Raw genomic sequence first — 25,289 nt, 5'->3', positions numbered from 1 at the left:
TTATTCCTTCAGACAAACATCCATATAATCTCTTTCCAACCTGTTATCTCCTACAAGGACACTCACAGACACTCTCCCTCTGAAGGAAGAGAAAACAAGGACAAGCCAAAGGTGAACACCATACAGTTCAAACCAAGACCATGAGCTGCATTCAAGTACCTGGAAGGTGGGGGATAGGGATGTGAGGAACTCCAGAGCCTCTTTAATCCACAGCACCACAAGACTGAGTACACGTTAACATTAGAAAACTCAGGAAGGGGCTGCGGATTTGGCTTCAGTTTAGAGCACTTGCCTAGCATTCACGAGGCCCTGGGTTCCATCCCCAGCCTGCAAAAAAAAAAAAAAACAAAAAACAAAAAACAAAAAACAAACTAAACAAAACAAAACAATAGAGGAAGGTCTCTGTAAAAAGGAACACGAAAGACTGCTTGGAAATAAAAATGCAATTCTGGACGCCTGGAAAGGCAAGAAACCAGAGAAAACCAAACTGGCAAATCAGAAAACAATACCATAAAATTCTAGTAAGTCAAAGAAAAGGTTTAAAATGATAAACAGGAATATAGAGATGAAAAAGGGTGTTTAAAAAAAGTTATATAGAAATACCAAACCTACATAGTTTGGCAAATCTGAGGAGTAACTAACAAAGAAAGATCTACAAGGATCCATACAGAAAGACTGTAAAGGAAGCAGCTGGACAGAACTGACCCACCCAATGCGGACCCCTAACACTCCTCCTCTTGCTCTCTCCAGCTAGTGGCCTGATTGCTGCTCTTTGAATACAAAGACATGCTTCTACCTGGGAGCTTTTGCAGTTCCCTTCTCCTCCCATCTTCTCCTCCTGGGAGTCCTTCACAGGGACCTCCCTGACTTCTTATCAAGTCAGAAACCCCCCGCCATTACTCTGCTCCTCAGGCCTTTACTCTATCATGTCCCTCACCACAAGAAAGACGACATACTGATCTATGCTTTGATTACAACTGACCTTGACTGAGGATGGTTATAATTTTTGGACTTTATGATGATCTGAAAGTACACCCACACTACTATTCAGATTTTCACTTTTGGTTGAGTATTCATGATTTTTGGACTTTATGATGATTTAAAAGTACCCCTATACTACTACTCAGATTTCCACTTTTGGTATGCAATAAATTACAAGATAGCATTTTCCTGTAAAATATGCTTTCTATTAGCAGATTTTGCTCAACTGTAAAATAATGTAAGTACTCTGAGTATGTTTAAGGTAGGGTAGGCTAAGCTATGAGATTCAGTGGGTCATGTCTGTTAAATGCATTCCCCTCTTCTTCCTTCCTTTCTTTCTTTCTTGGCGCTGTGGATGGAATCCAGGGCCTTATGCATGCTAAGCACACACTCTACCACTAAGCTACACCCCAACCTCACTTATGGTATTTTTAACTTACACTGGGTTTATTGGGATGTAACACTATTTTAAGTTAAGGAACATCTATCTACCTTTGTTAGTAAACAGTCTCTTCCAATAAACTGTAACCTTTTTGTGGAGAAAAGAAAAAAGATGATATACAAAATCAGTGGCAATAAAATGATACCAATTTGGAAATTAAGCCCAAATAACTGTTGTCTAGTAACGTCTTAGCAAACATTAAAAAAATTTTTTTGAAGAGTGATTCCTGAGAAATGTGGCCAAAGGGGGTGAGTCAATGACTGCTCTGGCTAACTGCGCTGATAGTCCTGGCCACAGCACAGGGGGCGGATACCCAGATGGATGGAGCCTGGTAAGACTCCTGAGCTGCAAAGACGCTGAGAGCCCAGGGAGATCACAAGATGCAGAGCCAGAGAAGGCGAGGGCTGCAAAGAAGAGCCTCAGTAAAGCACTAACCTGCACAAACATGTGAGGAAACTACCTGGGACCAGGAAGAACCATCCAAAAAGATGAGAGGGAACAGTATGTGACAATCATACAGGGCTGAGAAGAATGCTTTATTTCCACCAGACTGGACAATCTCTTCACTCACAAGGCATCGAAGAGAGTGCTGAAGGATTCAGAATTAGACACTGCTCTGTCTCCTCTTAACAAACCTTAAAAAGTAAGACACACAAGACCAAACTATTTCTAAGTATAGAAATACTTACTGCATACCAGAACTAAGCTCTAGAAAATGTAGGAATACAAAAACCTCATGAGGTAAAATTCAGTGCTTGGCATCTAATCAAATGTTACTGGGTGTGAGAAGGAAAAGGAGAGGGAAGTACTAAGGTCTCTGTTTAAGGGCTTTGATGTAAAGTCCAGGGTTTGGGTTTGAAAGGAGAACCAATTCTCACAAGACCTATCTTTTTAGATAAACTGTATAATGACTGATTTCCGAAATCTCTTAACAAGTGGCTAAATTCCTGAATTGGTTCCTGGATTACCTAACTTACTCATGGAATAACAGCAATGCTTCTTAAGCAGAAAACCAGTAAGTGGAAGAGCAGTGAAGCAACTCTACCTGGAATTCAGTCACAGCAACACAGGGGACATGGATGCATTTCGAAAGCCCTTTAGAAATGCAGGCTAAGGCACAGGCCATGGATGAATGGGAACCACCATGCTGTAAGCACCCAAGGCAGATAAGAGTCCAGGGACAGAAGGGCCACTTTCCTATTCAAACATAGCAGATTGGCACTTGACATTTATAGAAGGGGGAAGTGATTGTATTTTTGTGGTAATTTGGACTTCTCTATCTCTTATTCCCAAGAAGACAAAACTATCTAATTAAAAACTAAAAACGAGGGCAAAAGAAAGTAAAGCAACAGACTACTGACAGAAATGAAGAGCTGTGGTAGCAAGAACACCAATCTCCATTTTTTTGCCCCAGAACACCCCTCCCCACCACCTGGCCACTGAATGGCTGCCCTCTGCTGAGGAGAGCACTCACGCAGCATGCTTCTGGTGCAGGGGCGTCTTGTCCCGGTGCAGAGGTGTGGTGACTACCACCTTCTGGCTGCACACTGGAGTGGACGTCAGTGAGGGGCTCTCCAGCTCCAGGGTGTCCTGTTTGTTCCAGAAGTTTAGAAACTGCCAGGGAAAAGCGGGAACATAAGACAAGATAGCCTGCATGGATTCTTGAGGCCTTTGGGGAGCAGGGAGAGACCCTTAGGGACACCTCCCCACAATGTCTGTTCTCAGGCTGAGGTCCCCGTCTGACCTTGGCACACCAGGACAGATAGACAGGAGCCCACAAAGTAGGTTGTGTAGATGCTGGGCTTATCTTCACCCAAATCCTAGCCTGTATTACCCTCAGGGCAGTGAAGACAAAGAAAGATGCAGGAGTGGCAACTTTCCAGAAGAAATAAAACCAGCTCTTAACTAACCTGTGGAAGCACAGGGGATGATGATGCCCTAAGCTACTATCATGAGCTCAGAGACTACTGCAGCCTCAGAGGTCCACCCCCTGTTGCAAGGCCTCTGGGGTAGGGCAGCTGCCATCCTGCCCTATCATCCAAGGCTACAGAGCCACCCTGAGCTCCGATGGCTTCCTTCTCTAGTCAGCAGCCCTCACCTCAAGTATAATGGGCTGAATTGTACCTCTCTCAGATTCATGTGTTCAGGTGCTTGCTAACCTCCAGAACCTCTGAGTGGGGCTGTATTTGGAGACTGGCCCTTTAAAGAGGTAATCAACTGTAAATGAAGTCATTAGGATGGGCCCTAAGCCAGTGACTGAAGTAGGTTCTTATCTTTGCTCAAAGATAAAAGATTAAAGCAGTCACACAAGGACCATGTGAACAGGGAGGAGTGCCTCAGAGGAACCCACAGCTATCACCTTGATCTCAGGCTTCTACTTTCCAGAGTGGTAAGAAAAAATGTTCCCATTGCTTAAGTCACCCAGCCTGTGGTATTGGGTATGGAGACCCTTAAACTGCTACAAGCCTGTCTTGGAAACTGCACTAGTCATCCTGATCCCTCCAGTTCAGAAGACCTTCTACAGCAAGACACTGCTAAGCCTAGCTCTCTGCTCTGGCCTCACAGGATGGGCAGACCCAGTTAAGACCCAAAGTTTCCACACCATTCTTGTTTTGGGACATGTGAGCTTCAGGACTGAGCTATCCCATAACCTGCAGCCCATCCTCTCACAGTCCCAAGGCAGTGCATAACCAACCCTAGGCTACCCTAAAGACTCCAAGACCTGCCTCGTCTCCACCACTCCCCACCCTGGCCTCACACCCCTACTCTGTGCTCTTCCCTACCCCTATGCCTCTGCTCAAAGCCATGAAAGAAAGGAGACCCAACTTCACCAGGCCCTCAGGGAAGCCTCAGTTCCTTCCAAACCCTAGGACAGACCTGGTCCCTGCCTGGCTCCCACAACATTCCATGTGTACTACAGAGTTCTGGCAGACCCAGAACCCTGAAAGCTCTAAAAGAGTCAGCAGCTGTTGTCACCAAAGCTCTTTGTGTACTACAGTCTGAATTCATCACAAAGTGGCAGTAACTACCTCCCTCCCAAGGGCAGGGTCAAGCCATCTCCATCTCTATCTCCTACCCCACCTCCCCACTCCCAGTGCAAGCAAGCTGCCATGAACAGGTGGTCAGGAACCAGGTTCTTTCAGCAGTGTAGCTGAGTCCCCTGCCTACTCCACTGCCCAGGAACCATCTGTTTCTTCCACCACCTCAGAAACCCTCCTGGGCCCCAGCTAGCCATACATACACCATAAGGACCCCCATCATTCCGCTTACCACACTTACGTGGGTCTCTTCACAAATGGCCTTCCTGCCACATATAAGCTAACAGGAACAGGGATAGGTCTGTCATTGCTCACTCCTGGGTCCCCAGCACTAAGCACAGAGCCAGGCCCCAGCTAGGCAATAGGTGTCTAAACATAATCCAATGGGCGCCAGAGGGGCCTACACACCTGGGAGGGCGAGAAGGGCAGGGCCTTGACTGGTGTGCTCTTGGGGGTGAGGCTGTTACAGGAGTCCATAAAGGACAGGCTGGCACTCTTCTCTGTGACAGGGGAAAGAGCCACACGTCGCTTCTTCTGCCGCTTGAGTACTGAAGGTGGTGTGCCAATACCCAAGCTGCCAACCTCAGTGCTGGGTGAGATGGGGATCAGTTCGCCCCTGCTGCTCCGACTCAGGTCAGAGATGGTATGGCCATCCAGGCGGTACTCAGTCACGCTGGGACCTGGCACAGTGGACTGGCGGGGCAGCAGTGCCTGCTGTTGCTGTTGCTGCTGCAGCTGCTGTGATGCTTGGGGCTGCACCGGGCTGCTGTCAATACTGCCGTCTATTGACGGCTCCTCAGGGAGGTCAAATTTACTCAGATCACACCAAGCATCAGGGTCCTGCCCAGAGAGAAAAGTTAGGAATTACTCTGCTTCTAGAACAGTAGGACTTGTTCATTAAAGGAAAATATACAAGTGTCAGATATGGTTTCTGGCCCAGGGCCAACCGTTAACATTCTCATACGTTTCCTCAGTTTTCTATGTCTACAAACCTTATTTCTAGAGATCAAAATATGCTGCAGTGGAAGGAAGGGTGACTCCTGGAGGCACTTCACACAACAGTCCTGCTGGGGCAGCATGAATATTGCTTTTTTTTTTTTTTTAACCAAGGAACCTTCTAACAGGCTTCTAAGGAGAAACCTGACTCACCCCAGGGCCTCTCACCTTTACTCATAAAATTACAACACAAGCCTAAAGGCTTCTGGAAAAAGAGGTTTCCACTTTGGTCCTTGAAGTGTGGCCCTGGTTGAGCCTAGTGGCAAGTCTGGTCCTTAGGACTTGCCGAAGCCTGGGGCAGTTCATTCCTAACAGTGAAGGCCAGCTTGGGGCTGGGATGACCTCAGGGAGGCTGGGGTGCTGATGGTATCTCAGAGCCCATAAACTGCCTGGAGCAGAAGCTGCAGGGGTGGGACATCAGGTTTCAGCACATGCAGCAACACCCTGTCAGTGGAGGAAGGTAATCTCGGAAAGAGCTGGAGCTCTGGGCTTGACTCCTGGCTGATGCAGCAAGGAGCTGGATGTCACATCAAGAGGGGCATACTCCTGCCACTCACACTGGGAGCTCCCAAGGGCAGGACCACAAAGTGAATGCATTGGTGTCTCCAGGCCCTGCTCAGAGACATGCAACTCATATCAGTCAGTAAATAGTAGCAGGATGACAGAGGGAGCAAAAAGCTGTATGCACACAAGGAGAGAAGCACTCCTATGGATGGGATGGGAGGGCAGTCTGTGCCCACTGTGAAGGCTGTGACCAACATACCGACTCAATCAAGTCCAGAGCTTCAGAGAGGCTGGAGCCCACGGCAGGGATGAGGAGATTTGCTGCCTCCACTACCCACTTGTAGGGCAGGCTAGTTTCTGGGGAGGAGTCCTCCTGGTCTTCACGCTTAGGGAATCCCTCCAAGGGCTCTGGTGTATGCACTTCATCCAGCTCTGTAGGGACAGGCTCCTGCTCCTTACAAGTGGCAGCAGCTGCAGCCTCCTCCTCACTGCCCTCCTCTTCCTTCACAGCAGGGGGTACCGGGGGCCAGCTGGTCACAAGACTTCCCTGTTAGACATAAGGGCACACAGTCTATATTATTTTTGTTGAGATATAGACTAGGCGGCAGTTTCCAGCTAAAAACCAATGTGTGAATCTAAAAATAAAGAAACTCAAAATTGAAGGACACTGGGAGTTCTTTGTACTATTCCTGATGAACCCAAACTGAGACATTCTACAAAATAAATAGCTATGTAACACAGTTCAAAAAAATATCAGTATCATGAGACGAGAAAGGCTACAGTAGAAATAGATCTGATATCTGACCCAGGACCGATCATGGGAAAAAATGGAACATGGCTGCAGATGACATAAAAGTCCAGAATTAATGCTAAAGTCTCTGAATTGGATATACCTACACTATGGGTACAGAAGTGACTGTTTTTAGGAAATCTATGCTGAACCATAATGTAGTGATAGACTCTTGAATGGATCAGGTACATTCATAATACATAGACCAAAAAAAAAAAAAAAAAAGTTAACCCTAGTATAGTGTTAAAAATTAATGAAGCCAGGGCTGGTATCAAGGCTCAAGTGGTAGATAAAGCCTAGCAAGTGCAAGGACCGAGTTCAACCCTCCAGTATCACCAAAAAACACCACCAAATTCAGTAAAGTGTCTATGGTGATAAAGCTTCAGGGATGACCACTCTAGTTTTCTTTACATTAACAAAATCAGAAATAACCTTTATGTTCACTAGTAAGGAACTAGCTAAGTCAACAACAGAACCACTGAAAATGGTTCTGCAAAGGAATGGGTACTGAGTGCACACTTGAACTATCTGGCCGCCTGTGCTCAGGGCTCTGGGATGGGGCTCAGACCTGGCCCGGCCCAGCCAGCATTCCAGATAGTACAGTGATGTGTCAGGAATGGAAGCCAGGTCATAAAATACACAAAGAAGGATTTTTAGAGACCCAAGGTCGATCTGTCCACTCTGCCCCTTGCTGAAAGACTGCATATGTAGGGGTGTCCATGCTCTCTGTGGACAGAATGTTTACTTCTTCCATCCGACAGTTGAAAGCACACTGCTTAAACATGTAAGAAACTATCAGAAACAGACCCCTCTGGTAAGGGAACTCAGGGAGTTGGGATTTTTGCCTTATACCCTCCTCTACTATTTCATTCATTCTACTAGTATTCATTCTACTATTACCCCAGAGGTGCATTTGTATTAATATTCTTGCAATTGGAAAATTAAGAAATAGAGGGAAAAAATTACATATATATAACCCTCCAACAGGGCATTTCTGAAGAATTAGAGCAATGAACAAATTATCTTTAGCTAGTAAGAGGGCACATTTTAAAAAATCATTAAGTAGTCCAGGATTATAGAACAGACTAGAAAATATAAATATAATGGAGTATTATCTAGCCATAAAGAATGAAATCATTTCATTTATAGGAAAATGGATGGAACTGGAGATCATTTTGTTGAGCAAAATAAGCCAGACTCAGAAAGGCAAATATCACATTCTTTCATATGGGTATTCTATATTAAATAAAAAAGGCCCCACAACTGACAAATGGATTAAGAAAATGAGGTGAGGTATAGATACACAATGGAGTTTTATTTAGCCATAAAGAAGAATGAAATTACATTGTTTGTAGCTAAGTGGATGAAACTAGAGAACATCATATTAAGTGAAGTAGCCAGGCTCAAAATGTCAAAGGTCCCCTGTTTTCCCTTATATGTAGAAGCTAGGCCTGTAAGTTAAATGGATTTATAAATACATATGATCATATATGTATGTGTATATACACACACCCACACCCACACAAACATACCGATTAGTGAAAGAGAGAACAAGACTGTATTAGTGAGTCTAAGGGGATTATGAGAGGCAAGAAAGGGAAAGAAAAAGAGAATGAAAAATATCAAACAACCCATCTATATATGAATATAATATAATGTATTGCACTGCAGGCTGTTGAATATTAGGGGAGCATGTGATAAAGAAAAAGTAATGGGGGGGGGGTTTAATTTGATTAAAGCATATATATACAGGCCTGAAGTACCATGGCGAAATCCCCCTGAAGTATCAATATACACTTAAGAAAATGGACAGGGAGGTAAAATAGGTCTTTTCTGGCAGTAGGTACCTGTGGAAGGGAGGGTAAGCATAAGGAAAGGGTGACTGAGGGTAAATATGGTGGATGTATTTTGTATTCATATATGAAAATAGAAGAATGAAACCTGCTGAAATTGTTCTAAGAAAGGGGGCAGAGGATAAGGGAGAATGATGGAGGGAGTGAATCTAACTTAAGATCTATTGTAAGCACATATGTATATATCATGTATATCCCTCTGTACAACTATTATATGCTAATAATAAACATTTTTAAAAAGATAAAATTCTAAGTAATGAAAACATAGTATTACTGAATAAAAAAGAGATATGAAAGTAGAAAGGTGACTATTAGTAATAGAAAAGGGAGCCATGGGAGGGAAGGCAAGAGCATAACTGGTGAACATAATCAAAGAGCATTATATACATGTATAAAAACGCCTACAACCAAATCCAGTATTTTGTATACTTAATATATGCTAATTTAAAAAGGGATGGGGGGGGGGGAAGACTGAAAAACAGTGAGGGATGACTGTTTCCTGCCACGGACCTAGAATCGTCCAATTTCATGCCTTTGCTTACAATCTTTATTTTTAAATCAACACCCAAGACACAGTTAAATATAAAGTGTTTCGCAGTGTGGAATGGGGGATGTTAACATGTACATTCGTTGGTTTCTCTCTTTAACCTTTAAGTGTAATACTGCATGATTTCATTTATGTGACTGTCTAGGAAAGGCAAAATTAGACAGAAAACAGGATCAGGACGTTAGGATAGGAACAAGGCTGACAGAAAAGAAGCACAAGGTAATTCCAATGGTAATGCTGTACATCTTAACAGCTACAAATAACCATACGCTTTAGGCATAACCCAGAACTGTACACTAAATGTCATAAGTTTTACTCTACGTAAATTATACTCTAATAAATCTTATTTTTAATGGCAAATATGCTGGAGTGGAAAGTGCAACAGGTGAAAGGTCACTGCTAACAACAGGAAGCTAAGGCTCTCCTTCTCCTTGACCCAATCTCAGTGTTACCTACCTGACTGGTCTGCTATTCTCCTGAAGGCAGACCCATGCACAAGTCAAAGGAAAAGGACACAAAGGCTGCACTTAAGACTCTGTGGCAGAAACTAGCACGAAGCCTTGGATAAGGAGTTTGATGAGATGGCTAGAGATAAATGTGAAAAGAAATTGCCCAATCCATCCCAGAATGAAGCAGAGGCCGCTGGCTCACCTGGCCTTCTGCAGGCTGAGTGCTCTGGTGACTGTCCTTGTCCTCTAGCTCCAGCAGCAAGTACAAGGGGGGCTGGCTATCTTTGGACTCATTCAGGAAGCCACCCGTGTCCACCTTCCTTTTGATGGTGGAGTTCCAGTGATTCTTCACAGCATTGTCTGTCCTGCAGAGGAAAATGGGGACCTTTGAGGCACAGCTCTTGGCTGCTGTGTCCCTGGCACATCACCACCCCAAGCTGAGCTACTTTTGTAAATGAACTCTAAGACACGAACTCTAAAACAAAATCTATTTCCAGCCCTCAGTGATTTACAGACAATTCCCACACATCTCTATGAAAACACAAGTAATATTCAGCCTTTGGCAGAAATTACAAGTGAAAATGTGTTTGGAACTCTCATCCCTTTCTCTGCCCACTCTGCATCTGTAGAGACCAGATGCAAACCACTGGTTGCTGACCCCCAACCTCAGTCTCATAGTGTCCAACGCAAGCAATGCTCTCTTCCCACAGACTTAGAAATGGTCTAGGAGGGCAGAGGGTCCCCTTACTGTTTACACCTGAGTCTCTTCAATTGGAAAATCAGAAGGCTATTCTGTGTTTATTGTCACTTCCACCACTTCACTGAAGATGAGACACAGCTACAGTTGTGCAGTAGAACGGCAGTGCAAAAGCAGAGTGGGACGGTAGTAACACACAAGCATAAGGTAGTACTACCTTACAGACACACATACCCATGTAAGACTGGGCACCAGTTGGGTTCGTAGAGTGGATCAAGTAGTAGAGCGCCTGCCTAGTATGCAAGAGGCCCTGAGTTCAAACCGCCCCCAGTACCACCAAAAAAAAGAAAAAAAAAATCTAGAAGTAGGCACTTCAGAAGCACCAAACCACATGGCAGTCTAACCATGTAGCAGTATGCACTGCTACACAGCAGAGAAGGGCCAACACACAGTAGGCATTTCCTTCTGTGGGCTCCAGCAGAGTGCTTTTTCCTCGAGATGTGATCAGAACAGAATAAAAACTTAGCTGAGCACGCAGTATAAAGAGGATCTGTATCTGATCACTTGCATCCCAGACCCTCAGGACACAATGCTGACTGGGCTGGTGGTGCTTCACCCAGCTTCCCCTTGAGTACAAACACCCAACCCTCAGGTGCTCTAAGTGTTTTTGCCAACATCTTCTACCTAAGACTCTCTGAAGAATGGTAGCTGGAAGACACACCAAAGATGCTCAGGAGCTACCCAACTCACATATAGTTGACTCTGCTTCACACGTTCACACACGCCTCTCACGCATACATATGGCTTTGTACCTAAGACCCCATCCTTGTTTGGCTCCTTCTCTATTCCAGTTCTCCTCTCAAAGAAGAAAGCTTCTACTTCAGTAATCACACATACCTGAATCTTTGCATCTCAGGTTCACGACCTCTTTAGGGAGGACTGACCCAAAACACCTCCCTACCCCTCCCACCCCAAGATCAGAGTCCTTCCAGCTATGATGAGATCCATGCTTTTCCTAACATACATTTATAAAGCACCCACTACACACTAGGCTTTATTCTAGGCACTGTGGATACACAGACAAATAAGACAGGCTGACATTTAGTTTTACCTAGTGGGGGAAACAGGCATCACATCTTTTTGCAATTACAGTACACACTGCTCAGAAGACTGGTAGGGGCACTATATAGAGGTCACCAGGACCAACCTATAGTCTGGAAGCAGAGAAATATTCTCTACAAACAGCACCCTCACTGAGCACTGGAGGATGAAAGCCCATGAGCTCACAACAGGCAGCAGGAGCAAAGCAGCAGAGTATTTCAGGCCCACAGAGGAGCAGGAGGAGTTATCACAGGAGTTCACAGTACTTGAGAGACTGAAAGAAGGCAGAGCAGTTAATAATGACTAAGTGACCGAGGTGACAGTAGAGCAAGGTAGGGCCAACCAGGCCACCTTAGGAAAGAGACCGAGGTGACAGTAGAGCAAGATGGGGCCAACCAGGCCACCTTAGGAAAGAGGCCTGAGTCTCCAGCTCAACACTTAGGACAGATCCCTTCAAAATGATGTTCTTTGCTTTGAGTTCTTTAACTAGGTAATTCCAGACTTCAGGAGAAACATCACCCAGCATTTTCTCTCCCCTCCCTCCCCAGACCACACTGCCATGTCAAAGAAAGAAAACAAAATAAAGGGCTGTGAACATGGCTCAGTGCTGAGAGTGTGTACCTTGTATGTGCAAGGCCCTGGCTTCAATCCCCACCACAAAAAAAAGGTAAAATAACCATGTAGGATACAGCAGCAAATAAGAGATTTCTCAAGTTTTCAGTTATGGGAGCAATGCCCAACTTAGAAACTGGAAATTGAAACCAAACTGGCCCCAGAGAAAGATTCTGGCAAGAACTGAGCCAAATCATCCCAGGGCTCTTTCGCAGAACCCAAAAGCCCCAGGGGAGGACCCAGGCCCAGTGAAAAGCAAGGATGAAGCACAAGCTAAAAACAGAGCAGTTATTCAGACTTCCGCTCAGATCCTAGCCCCAATCTTGCAGGGAGGCTTCCTCTCTAGGAAGAAATGACCAGGCAACTGCGGCCATAGTAGAAGGCAGGGATGGTAAACTGGGGCTAAGGAAAATGTGACACTGATGGGACATTACCAGTCCACTTCTCCCTGCCCTGCTCTAGATCTCTCACAAGGCTCATTCATCTCCTGGAAAAGGAACAATGCCAGAAAACTGATCATTTTTCAGATGTCCTCCCAATACCTGCAGCAAAAACATATTGGCAGGTTAAGTACACCTATGTGCACTGAGCTTCCAAACTACCTTTTCTTTTTGAGACAGTCTCACTACGTAGCCCAGGCTGGCCTCAAACTCACGCTTCTCTTGCCTCAGCCTCTCAAGTATTGAGATCCTAGGCAGGAGCTACCACACCTAGCCTCCAATCAATTTCTAGTGACTGGTTTCTAACTGTGAATAGCCAGTCAAAGATCAGCAGACCCTCTCAAACAAAGTATCCAATATAAAATAGAGCTAGCAGAACAAACAAACATACACTGAGGAAACTGACAATGCAGGAAGGAGGAGGTATATTTTTAAACACTTAGTAAATAGTGTAACAAACTGCTAAAAACAAAATAGAGCCTGGTGACTCTGGCCTGTAATCCTAGCTACTTAGAAGGCAGCGATCAGGATTGTGGTTTGAAGCCGGCCCAGAAAAATAGTTGATGAAACCCTATCTGGAAAATACACATCACGAAAATGGCTGATGGAATCGCTCACGTCATAGAGCAGCACCTGCCTACCAAGAAAGACACCCAGAGTTCAAACCCCGGTACCACCAAAAAAAAAAAAAAAAAAAAAAAAAAAAATCAAAATAAGAATAGGATGTCAGAAAGAGAAGCAGAAGTGTACCTTACAGACTAAACTTTTTAGTCAACATAATTTCTAAAGATTCGAAGATTAAAAAGATCATGGAATGACTTCAATACTCTGAAAGAAACTCAATATTCTAAAGGAAAACACCTTTAGACATGCAATTGCCAAAATTTTGCCTCACTGATCTCAGGATGCTAATGAAGGGTATGCTCCATCAAAACAAGTAAACCAAGAAAGAAGAGGGATCTAACATAGGAGAGGCAAAGGAATGCTCCAAAGTAATAGGGAAACAGTCCTGAAATGCAACAGGAAAATGGAAAAAGGGCAGATCGTTAGGATTGGTTCTTTGGAGGAAATATTTCGCCTGATACATTCTGAGCACTTAGAAAAAGCAATGATGGATGTTCTGAGGATGTGATGGGCCACTGACAAAAACTAAAAAGCTGTATTGAAAACTATGTGAATGAAAAATCAAAGCAGTAATTAACTCCAGGAAGACAATGCCAGACAAGAAGGAAACATAATCCTAGATAGTAGTACTAGCAATTGAGTTTTGTTTACAAGGCAATAATATTGCAAATACTGTTGTTTTAACTAAAAATTATGGTAGTATACTGGGGCAATGGGAACATGGAAGGATAGGAAAGTCTAAGAAAGCTAAGTCTCCTGTAAATAAAAACCAAGTTACAGCCCAGTTCCAGTGGCTCACACCTGTAATCCTAGCTACTCAGGAGGCAGAAAACAGGAGGATCATGACTTAAGGTCAGCCCAGACGAATAGTCTGAGAGACCTTACCCAACATGGAAAGGGCTGGAGAAGTGGCTCAAGTGATAGACTGCCTGCCTAGCAAGCTCTAGGCCCTGAGTTCAAACTCCAATACCACCAAAAAAAAGGTTAAAAAATGGTGTATTATTTGAAAATATGGAGGTAAATACCAGAAGAATTTTAAAAAGAGATGAGTATGGCCAGGAGTGGTGGTAAACTCATAACCCTAGCAGAAGGATCTTGAGTTTAAAGCCAACCTGACCTATATAGAGAGACCTGGGGAAACCATTTTGATACAAAGAGAAAAATGGGGACAGAGGACTTATGTTTTAATAGGTTACTCTACAACCTGAGTTTTTGGCTGAGGCCTCTGTTGGCATCCTCTGGCCTTTCTGGAGTCCTCATTATTCTCCCTGACTGTGCATGCCTTTGTGAACCCTGGAGACACTGCTGGAGATTAGGGAATAAATGCACACAGATGCTCCCCCATCACAAGCAAGGGCCTTACCTCCTGGAACATCACCCTGTCTGCTCAAGTCCCCAAACCCTCAAAGGCAGCTCACCTCCCTGGCAGCATCTTGGCTATCTCAGCCCAGCGGTTGCCCAGCACTTTGTGGGCTTCACAAATTATGCGGTCCTCCTCCTCAGTCCAACAAGATTTTTTCACTTCAGGGTTGAGGTGGTTGTGCCAGCGCTCACGGCACTGCTTCCCCAGCCGGCCCTTCAGGTGCTTGGCAATCAGCGTCCAATGCTTTGTGCCATACTTCTTGACCAGCTCAATGACCTTGGAAAAGAGTGTATGTGAACCAGCAGGACCAGCTCCTCTATCACCTCCACTTCAGCACCTTTACATCCACGTGACTCTCACTTTGGCCCTGAGAGGTGTCACTGGCCCCAACCCTTAAGCAACACATGAGCTACTGTGGTGGTTATTGGAGATGTTGCTTAGAGGATGACTTTGAGCAGACCATGACTGCCTGAGCACCTTACACATCACTGTTATTTATTACCTAGAATAAACCAAGGCCAAGAGTACCTGAAATCTTTGAGTAAAGACCCAGCAAAGAATAAGGAGCAGGCATTCTGTCTTCCTTTTCAGGGTTCAAACCAGTCAATACACTTAGAAAAGAGCAGAGGAGGATCTGCCTACAGGGTTCCCAGCACACCCAAGGCTCACTTCCCACTCCAGAACTAAGAGTAAGACATAGATTTCCTACCCCAGTCCACGCAGGGTACCCTAAGCCCCTCCAGGACTTTTGTGAGAAAAACAGAGCTAACTTCAGTCCACAAATGCCCCTCAGCCAGGTCCCTCTTCAATTGTGAACACACATTTTCAAGTGCATGCCAGCTACAGCCAACAAGGAACAGTGGATACTTCTGTGCAAAGGGATTTTGGCGAGGAAATACTCTATTTCTGCACCTTTTAAATTGAGATAGGGCCTGAGTATGTGGCCCAGACTGCCTTGAACTTGTGGTCGTCCTGCCTCAGCCTCCTGAGCAGTGGGATTACAAATATGCACTACCGAAACCAGATTATGGCTTAAATTTTTACAGCAAAATGCATATCACTTGGAGTTGGGGGTGGGGAGTGTGGAGAAGTTTTTAAAAATATGTAGTTCCCTTCACCTCCCCCATTTCCCTGGGGGTTGTGCCTGCCAGGGTGGGATGGCTTCTTTCTGGCTGACATCAGGGAGAAGCAGCAGAGATGAGGGAATGTGGGGAAAGAAGCCCTGGGTAGTCATGGTGCCACACCTTCCCATCTTAAGGAAAACTCAACCCTCTGCACCTTGGTCTCCCCACCTGTAACAAGGGAATAACAACTCTTCTCAGGAGGTCCTCATGGGACAATGAAAATCAAAAGAAGTGAGGTGCCCCAGAGGCTCTGAGCCCTGTGCTTACATTACCAGAATAAAGGGTAACGGCTATTGCCGTTGGCTGAGTAAGCCCCTATGCACATCACCCATTACCTTCCACAACTGTATGTGGCAGTGCTGCTACCATTTATCTAGAAGCTAGGTAATTTGCCCAACAGCCCTTAGCCTGTATGTGGGAAGTGGAGAGCCCTGAAGACACTGAGACTAGAGAGGGAGTGATACAGGAATGTCCAGACTGACCAGTGGGATGACTCACATCTACTCAGCAGGGAACTTCCAACAGGAAGGGCAGCCTTACAGGGCCTGACTCACTGGCGGTAGGTGAAGGCCCACTGTGTGCAGCCCTATGTGCCAGCAGTTACCTTCTGGTCCTCCTCTTTGGTCCATGGACCCTTGACAAGATCTGGATTCAAAACCCTCAGCCACCGGTACTGGCATTGCTGGTCCGTGCGGTTCTGGGACAAGAACAGGAAGAACAGAAATCTGTGAAAACTTCTGGGACCATGAGATTGGACTCTGATTGAGCACAGGGCTCAGGGACCTGGGTCCAGGCACAGCACGGGTGGGTGTGTCCTGTCCTGTCCACTCACCAAAGCCCATATACCAGAACATGGGTACTCTTCCTCTGCTATAAAGGAAGACAAACTCAGGCCCCTGTGGAAAGCCGCCTTCCACAACTCAAACAGAGGGGGCCACAACCTCAGATTCTATATCTTGGGGGGGCATGTCAGGAATCCCTGCTATCTTCTGGGAGAACACTTTTATTCCTCAGAGTTCAGATTACATGGAAAAGGGGGGAGGGGTGAAGAAAAGGACAGAAGGATCTGGTGAATTAACCCCTGTGGGTTCCAGGCAGTCAGCCAGATGGGCTCAGGCTACACTCCTCCCTCCTAGACACATGCAGTCCTGGAGGGTGGGGGACCCTCATCCTCAGGAGGCTCTAAATGCTTAAAATGTATCAGCATAGCCAGCTTTACAGGGGCCTCACAGGCAAGCTTGCTCAAAGTATGACCTTCCCTTCAGTTTCAGGCTCTATATGGAAACAGTATCTATTTGCTCCTGACATGCAGGAAAAAATGCAAATAAACCACTGATAACATCCTGCAAATTTCTCTAAGCCTGAGGACAATCAGGCCTGCTAAAGCAGCCTGGAGATAGTTCCAAGCAGTGGATATGGTTCCAACAGACTGCCTCAAATTTGTTTGAGAAGAAAGGTCCTGTGAGATTTCTTTTTTGGAAGTGAGGGGGAGGAGGGAGCTCCCATTTTTTTCTCCTCTGGCAGAAAGTCTGCCCTGGGCACAGACTGATCACCCATAGCCCTTGCCCCTAGGGGAGGAAACAGAGGAACCATACTCACAGGAAAGTGGCTGGCAAGGAACTTCCAGTCTTGCTGTCCGAACTGCCTCACCAGGGCCCTCAGCTGCTCGTCCTGCCAACCAGAGAAAGAGGGCTTGGCTCGTATGTGCAGAAAGCTTTGCGGGCACCCATGATAGCACCTCCTTCATTCCTAGGTGCATGAACTGTGCACCTAGGTGCCAAGTGCTAGTCAAGCAGCACCAGATCTGCCCAGATCTCAACAGACTTACGGACTAGAGAGCGCAGGTGCTCTGAAGCATCAAAAAAAAGCTAGGTGGGCAGTAAAGCTACAATGTGGGGAAGGAGGAGGGAGGGACGACAGGGACTAGACCACAGGTAGAACTGATTTAGGTTCTGCCTTATGCAGAGCCACTGATGCATATGCGCAGTGGATGATCAAGGTCCAATGTGCTTGTTATGAAGCACCCCTGGCTGTTGCAGGGTGGGAGAAGTGCTGGAAAGCAGAGTACCTAAGCAGGCCACTAACACACTGAGGCCAGAGCTTAAGTGATTCAGCACTGGAGGCAGGCAGAATCAAGTGTAGCTGGAAGGCAAAACATCAAAATATTCTCCTAAAAATTAAACTACTGATTCAGGGAACATAAATCTGAGTTTCATTATTAGGAAGGAAGGCAGACATAAAAGGGTGCACATTGTAGAATTCCATGCATATGAAATTTTACAAAACAAACTAACCAGTAAGGACAAAAAGTAGACCAGCGGTGGAGGGAGGGACATTGGGGTGAATGTAAAGGTTCTATAACATGACTGTGCTGCTAGTTTCGTGACTGTCTTTGAACATCTATGGAAACTCAATTGGATTGTACTTTAAAGGGCTGTGGTTGATTTTACAAAAAGTATTCATCAAATTGATTTTTTTAAGTTATATATATACACACACAAAGAAAATCAGTACATACATACAATAGACTATTACTCAGTCTTAAAAATGAAAGAGGACAGGAAGTACAGCTCAAGTGGTAGAGAGCCTGCTTTGCAAGGTGAAGCCCTGAGTTCAAAACCCATTTATTGTGAAAATAAATTTCACTTTGTCAGGCTCTGGTCGCTCACACCTGCAATCCTAGCTACTCAGGAGGCAGAGATCAAGAGGACTGTAGTTTGAAGCCAGCCTGTGCAAATAGTTCGTGAGACTCTATCTTGAAAATACCCATGACAAAAAAAGGGCTTGTGGAATGGCTCAAGGTGTAGACCCTGAGTTCAAGCCCTAGTACCAGAAAAAAAAGAAAAAAAAAAAAGGATAATTCTAACACATAACATGTTACAACATGGGTGACCTTGAGAACATTATGCTAAGTGAAATAAGCCAGTTGCAAAAGAACAAATATTGTACAATTGATTCCACACATGTGAAGTATCCACTCATAGGAGGTAGTCACAATCACAGAAACAAAGCAGCAAGGAGGCTGCCAAGGGCTGGGCAGAAAGGAAGAGGAATTAGTGTTTGATGGATGTAGTTTCAGTTTCCAAGATGAAAGCCTCCTAGAGGTCTGTTGTACATCAGTGGGAAAACACTACTTTAACTGCTCACTGAGAAACCACTCAAAGGGCAAAAGTAGTCCTGTGGTTTGGTGGCATTTGCCTCTCCCTCAGCACTGGCCTCACCACCAGCCCCCACACAGACCAGCTTTCCTGAAGCCAGGCTCCTCTCTCAAACCTCCCAGCAAAGTAGCATAAAAATAAACAGGACCTCCCACAGCTCTGCTTTGGACTGCATCTCCCTTGGGCTTCTTAGTCCAACATTCCATGCCCTAAAGAATTAGCTCCAATCTGCCTTTTCATCCTTGTCACCCACTTTTCCCCTTCAAGGACTGGACTTCTGAATTTGCATTCCTCCACCTGCCACCATTTCTTACTATGACTCACCCAGCTTTTTGCAATTTGTCTTTCTTCCCTGCTCAATTTCCAAATCCTCACCCTAAGCTCAAAGGCCACATTCTCTTCGAAACTGTCCCTAACCTCTTTAAGCAATGGCAATCTTTCCTTCTACAGGTGTCAACATCCCCTCATCCAACTGTTAGCAGGTGCCTCCTATCTATCAGAAGCCTTGGTGTAAGACAGAGGAGATACAATGGCCAGCAGTCCTGACCCCAGGCAAATCCTGCTGAGGCTAGAGGCTAGGAATGTCTACAGCACATCCCATGGTCCTGTGCTCCACCTTCTCTCCAGCCCAGGAGAGATGGGGTAGGAAGCTGGTCTTATTTTTCTAGGTGCAGAAGAGACAATTACAGTCTGTGGTCCACGGTGGCATGAACAGAAAACACCTTGAGTAATAGTGATTTGCAGCTCATACAGCAAGGGGTTTTTTTTGTTGGTTTGTTTGAAGTGAGGTGTCACTATGTTGCTCATGCTAGGCTTGAACTCCTGGGCTCAAAGCAACACTCCTGCCTTAGCCTCCTGAGCATTTTGGATTGTAAGCACACCAGACCAGCTCATACGGCAAATTTTGGGGGTTTTGTTGAATAAAAAACCCAGGAATTTTCACATAAGTGCTATCCATAATTGCAAAACTGGTGGAAATGGTCCAAACTCCCATCAAGAGGTAAAACAGTACAGTACATCCATATAATAGACTATTTTCCAGTAACACAGATAGACAAATCACCAATCATGCCAGACTACATTGAGCAAAAGAAGCCAGGAAAATAAAAAGTGCAACTGTACTCTACAGGACACTCAAGCACAGGCAGAATCAAACTGAGACCTGAGGTCAATTCCTGGAGCCAGGGCCACCTAACAGCCCAGGGACGCAACAAAACCTTTGGGATAATCATGGCAATGGCAACACTCATAGTCTTTGCCAAGACTGAACAACTGTCCACTTTGAAAAGGTACGTTTAGGGCTGGAGGCATGGCTCAAGTGGTATAGCATCTGTCTAGGGAGCTCAAAGCCCTGAGTTAAAACTCTAGTGCCACCTTTCCCCCAAAAGTACATTTGATATGCATACAGGTTACAATCAAATAATACATTATAAATTACCAACTGATTAAATTATAAATTATACTGTCAGTATCTTTTTTTTTTTTAATAGAAAGATGTAGCTAGCAGAACATCAATTCAGAGCCAGATGTGGTGGTGCATGCCTTGACCCTAGCACTCTGGGCAGAAGCTGAAGCAGGAGATCACAAGTTAAAGGCCAGCCTGGGCTACATAGTGAAACCGTGTCTCAAAACACAACAAACAAAACAAATCAATTCAGATATTAATGTTACAAGATTCAGCAGAATTTAAAGGGGGGGGCCTGGGTATAGTGGTGCATGCCTGTAATCCCAGCTATTCAGGAGGATGGAGCTGGAGGCAGCCCTAGCAAAAATAGAAAAACAAACATGCTGGAGGATTACTAGAGCACTTGCTGGCAAGCATGAGGCCCTGAGTTTAATCCCCAGTACTGAAATAAGAGGATGCTGGATGCTGGTGGTTCATGCCTATAATCCTAGCTATTCAGGAGGCAGAGATCAGGAGGAAGCCAGTCCAGGCAAATAGTTTGAGAGACCCTATCTCAAAAAAACCCATCACAAAACAAGGGCTGGTGGAGTAGCTCAAAGTGTAAGCTGAGTTCAAACCCCAATAGCTCAAAAAAAAAAAAAAGAGTCGCAGATTTGGTTGAATTTCCTACTAGTCAAGGGGTGCTGCAGTCCAAAAGTTACCACCAAACTTGTGTGAAATTTAATCCCTACTGTGAGGTAGTAAGGTGTGACCAGGTGGGGACCTTGAAGAGGTGATTAGAGCATGAGGCTTGAATGGATTACTGATTCATAGATTAAGATTTTGAGAGTGAGTCTGTTATAAAAGCCTTTTGGCTTTGCCTCTTGTATGTGTCCCTCTGGCCATGTAATACCCTATACCACCTAGGGACAGAATTCTCACCAGCAAGGCCTTCCCCTGGTGCACTTCCCTCCTCCCCCCATCTTTGTACCTTTCCAGCCTCCAGAATGGTGAAATGAATACAATTTTACTCTTCATAAATTACCCAATCTCTGGGATTCAGTTATAACTGAAAACAGACTAAGACAAAGGACAAGAAACATATGTCTGATGCCCCAGATTTAAGACACAGCTCTCCCCTTCCCCACTAGCCCACCTCAGGCTTGAGAGTCCCCAAGGCTGCTCTAAGGAGAGAAGCAGAGGACATCAGCTTTTTTAGTGGCACTTCCTCATCTGGGGACATCAGGGAGACCCAGGCTTAGCTTTCACCAGCCCCCCAGCTGCCATAAACCCCCTCTTTCCAGTCTCAAGGCATCACTCACCTCCTCATGGGTCCATTTGACCTTGCATTTGCTGTCTCTCTGCTCCAGCACGTCAGAGTCGACGTCCTGGTAGTGCAGCTCCTCCAGCTCCTCACTGCAGGGAAGAGCAAGCTAAAGGTCAAGAACATTGTGCCCATATGCCTTTACATCATGGGTGGACAGTGTGTGGCCAGGGGCCAGCCTACTTTAGGGACAGGTTTGGGAAAGCAGAACTTCCTTTTTCTGCTTTTAAAAGGTAGCCAAGCATGGTGGTGCACACCTGTAATAACAGAGAAAACAGGAAGATCTTGAGTTCAAGGCTAGAAAAGGCTTCAAAAACAAAAGGCTGGAGGTGTAGCTCCAGAGGCCCCAGGTTTAATCACCAGTATCATGGAAAAAAAAAAAAAAAAAAGTATCCTTCTGCCTTCTTTTCTTATTTATTAATGAAATGGGGTTATGGGCTACTTTCATTTTCTTCTTTTTCATTTCAGGAGCAGTCTAATGTTTTCAAAAGCTACAGGAAAAAAAAGAAAGGTCTGAGGTGTGGCTCAGTGGTAGAAAGCTTGCCTAGCAATGCACAAGGTTCTGGGTTTGATCTCCGGAACCACACACAACAAAAGGTCTCACAAAAATTACAGTACTGAAAACCAGATTCCCACTTACTTCCATCATTATAAGTTTTACTTAGCTTTTTTTTTTTTTTGGCAGTTCTGGAGATTGAACTCAGGTCCTCAGACTTGCCAGGCAGGTGCTCTACCACTTGAGCCACTCCACCAATAATAGATTCCCATTGAAAATTTTTTCAGTAACAAACATATACTTGTGTTGGATATTTTTAACAGATGCAGTCACCAAGCGCCAGAATTTTAGGAAACACAAATAACTTGGGAAAAACATTTCAAATATATTCTCAGTAAATATGTCCATTTTTGCACATCCCTTCTCAACCCTTCCCTACTCATGGGTATAGTTAAAAGAGAAAACTTGAGAGTACAATCATCAGTCATCTGAATTTTGGAGGGTTTTGCTAACAGGCAAGTTCCCAAGCTGCTCCCCAAAGTTCTCCTATTGAGCCAGCTCAAGTGCTACAAAAACGGGAGAACACCATGCCTTCCTGTAACCCTAGCTCCTTGGAGGTAGACATCAGGATAATGGTTCTAGGCCAGCTTGCGAAAATAGTTCTTGAGACCCTATCTTGAAAATACCCAACACAAAAAAGGGTTAGTAGAGTGGTTCAGGTGGTAGAGCCTAGCAAGAGTGAGGCCCTTAGTTCAACTGCCAGGGCCAGCCAAAAACATCATCAACAACAACAAAAACCGAGCACACTGTGCACCTCTCCCCAAGGATGTCAGGTGTTCACAGGTTGGTAACCTTCTAACTTCTTGTGACAAGACCTGCCTCAGGTCACCTATGCAGGATGTTCCTACATCAGGCATTTATAAACTGGGAAAAGCCAACACTTTTCCAAACAAGCAAGGCAAACACAGTCCTTGTGCCCACCCTCCATTTCTCCAGAACTCAGCATTGCTTCCTAATCACTCCCGCAGCACATCAGAAACTCTTATCTCAGGTCTTTAACAGCAACCACCTATCTTGACATTGTCCACAAAGGTCAGCTCCACCTCCATATCCTGGAATTTGGCACTAAAAGGCCTTAAGAAATGTTTGCTCAGGGAATGGCTGGATACATAAATGGATGAAAAACACGTAAAGCTGCTGCCACCTTGTCAATACGAAATGCTAATCAAGGTAAAAAAAACTAAAAGAACAAGTGCCTAAACCAGCAATCCTTTAAGTCACAGAAGGAACTGGAATTCAGACCTGTCCTGTCATTCTGACTTAATTCACGTTGTCTTCCACCACTGTAAAGTAGAAGATAAAAATCTACAAGATACTAATAGAATGAAACTGGCTTTTAAAAACAACTGCTCCCAGACTCCTTTGCTGACACAAGTTGTTTTTGCTTCTTCAATATGCAGCACAAGGTCCAGCTCGTCCTAGAAACTCAGCCACTGCTGAGTGAATGAAAAGTATCTGTGTTGGACAAGGTATGGTGTGTTGGACAAGGTATGGTGTCCCAATGCGCTGTGTAATGGGACGGCATTTCAGATAGCTGAGAGAACTCTAAGATAATATACCTGACACTTAGTGCTGGCCTTCTCCTTCCCTTGAATTTTCACTGTCCCCATTTAACAGATGTGGAAATTGAGGCTCATAGGGATTATGCCACTTGTCAAATCCACAGCTAGGCTCTGACCCTAACTAATGCCACCCTTTCAAGTCCTCACCTCTCTTATAATCCCAGCTTTAAGCAGAGGCCAGCTTGTGGTGACAACCACATTTTTGTGCACATACCCTTTCTCTTGTCCTTGGATGTCCTGGGCTCTGCTCCAGGGCAGTTGAGTCAGAGGCTGAGCAGGAAGTGGGGCACTGGGGCACAGGGGAATTATAGCAAGTGGCCAAGAAAGGAGCTGAGGCTTATGAGGGTGCTGGGGTGCTCATCCCACACGGGGTGGGGGTGGTGGTCCCTTCATGAACCCAGGGTAGAAGTGGGAGAGGACCTGGAGATGGCTAGGGTCAGTCACTCCAGGAGCGACTCTTCCTGAAAACTCCTGGGCATTGTGGCTGCCCTGGGAAACTGGGGCCTGAGGAAGACAGACCCGGCGCCAGGTGCCCAGGGACCAGAGGAACGCTGGGGAAACCACCCAGAAGGGCGTCTGAGATCTACGCAGCCTCCCAAGGCCGGCACCACCAACTGAAGAAGGGGCTAAGGTTACGTGGGCTGCACCCACCCAGGGAGAGAACAGGGCAGAACGCCACTGTGCCCTCTCCAGATAGGCTGAAAAAGGCACAGTGCTCAGGCCCCAGGTGTAGGAAAGGTCCGGGCTTGTCTCTGCCACGTCTTCTCTGGGGAGTAAGTAAAATGGAGCCACAGTTCCTGCCTTTGCCCCAGGGGGCTGTGGGCAGAGCGGTCTTGATACACATCATCAGTCTCTATACCCTCAACCCCCGCTGCCCAAAACTCCCCGTGTGGACCGGAAGAGGGGTGTCCAAAACCAAGGAAAGCCTGGCGCGGAACCCCAGTAGGAGAGACAATGGACCCCGAGGCTCCATGCTGCCCGGGATGCTGAGAAGCAATGCCCACGACAAACATGACCCACAACTGGGCTTGAACGACAAGTGTCTCTCTCAGGCTTTGGCCTCCCACTTGCTGTGACTTGGAGATCCACTCTCCCTCCCCAGTAAAGGGCCTTCTAGCTGACACCCGCCTTTCCATTCCCCACCCCGCAATTAGGCGGGAGACATAATGACATCATGCAGGGCTAGGTCCGGGTCTCGGGATACCCACCCGCCCGGGCTCCGAGGCCCAACAGGCCCAGGGACCAGAGCGAGGGGGTCCCAAGAGCCCCCTGGCTTTGCGCGCGCCCCCTACGTCGAGCGGCCCAGGACACAGCATTTCTCGCGGGAACCCCCACCCCAAGTCGCGCTCCGCCCGGCCTCGACGAGGGGGGACGGAGAGGAGAAGAGAGAAGGCGGAGGGGGAAGGGACCCCAGCCCGCTTGACTCCGCTCACCCGCGCGTCCGCCGAGACATCCCCCCCGGCCCGGGCCGCGCCGCGCTCGCCCGCCCGCTGGCTGAGCCCGGAGCGGGAGCCGGGCCGGGGTCAACACACGAGCTGCTCCGGCCGCTCCGGGCCTCGGGCCCCGCTCGGAGGCGTCAGCGGGTCCACAGGTCCCGCAGTCCGTCCAGAGGAACTCCAGCCGCCGCCGGCGCGCACAGAAGCACTTTCCTATCTCCCGCCAAGAGGCTCGGCGCCGCCCGGGCCTGGCGCGCGAGCGTGGGGGCGGAGCCTGCGAGAGGGACGGGGCGGGGCCTGCTGGAAGG

General features: G+C 46.2%; 2 protein-coding genes across 3 annotated transcripts in view; both read right to left on the bottom strand.

Moving 5' to 3' along the window:
• The window catches only part of Mybl2 (MYB proto-oncogene like 2), a 30,793-nt gene extending 5,546 nt beyond the window's left edge, over positions 1-25,247 (bottom strand). Inside the window, exons 1-9 of the mRNA XM_020173134.2 lie at positions 24,979-25,247; positions 21,426-21,519; positions 17,161-17,232; positions 16,166-16,258; positions 14,493-14,713; positions 9,803-9,965; positions 6,221-6,508; positions 4,870-5,301; positions 2,898-3,037 (exon numbers count right to left, since the gene is read on the bottom strand). Coding sequence (XP_020028723.1) covers positions 2,898-3,037; positions 4,870-5,301; positions 6,221-6,508; positions 9,803-9,965; positions 14,493-14,713; positions 16,166-16,258; positions 17,161-17,232; positions 21,426-21,519; positions 24,979-24,998 — 1,523 coding nt within the window. The 5' untranslated portion in view covers positions 24,999-25,247. The remainder of the gene's footprint in view (positions 1-2,897; positions 3,038-4,869; positions 5,302-6,220; positions 6,509-9,802; positions 9,966-14,492; positions 14,714-16,165; positions 16,259-17,160; positions 17,233-21,425; positions 21,520-24,978) is intronic.
• Ift52 (intraflagellar transport 52) overlaps positions 21,426-25,289 on the bottom strand; it is a 50,912-nt gene continuing 47,048 nt past the window's right edge. Inside the window, exon 15 of one of the 2 annotated variants that reach the window (XR_012448264.1) lies at positions 21,426-21,519. The gene's annotated coding sequence lies outside the window, so the exon portion shown is untranslated. The remainder of the gene's footprint in view (positions 21,520-25,289) is intronic. The other variant, XR_012448266.1, reaches the window with a different exon arrangement.

The sequence above is a fragment of the Castor canadensis genome, chromosome 5 (assembly GCF_047511655.1).
Source record: "Castor canadensis chromosome 5, mCasCan1.hap1v2, whole genome shotgun sequence".
NCBI lineage: Eukaryota > Metazoa > Chordata > Mammalia > Rodentia > Castoridae > Castor > Castor canadensis.
Note: the sequence above shows the minus strand (reverse complement) of the source record. Positions and strands in the feature narration are given on the sequence as shown.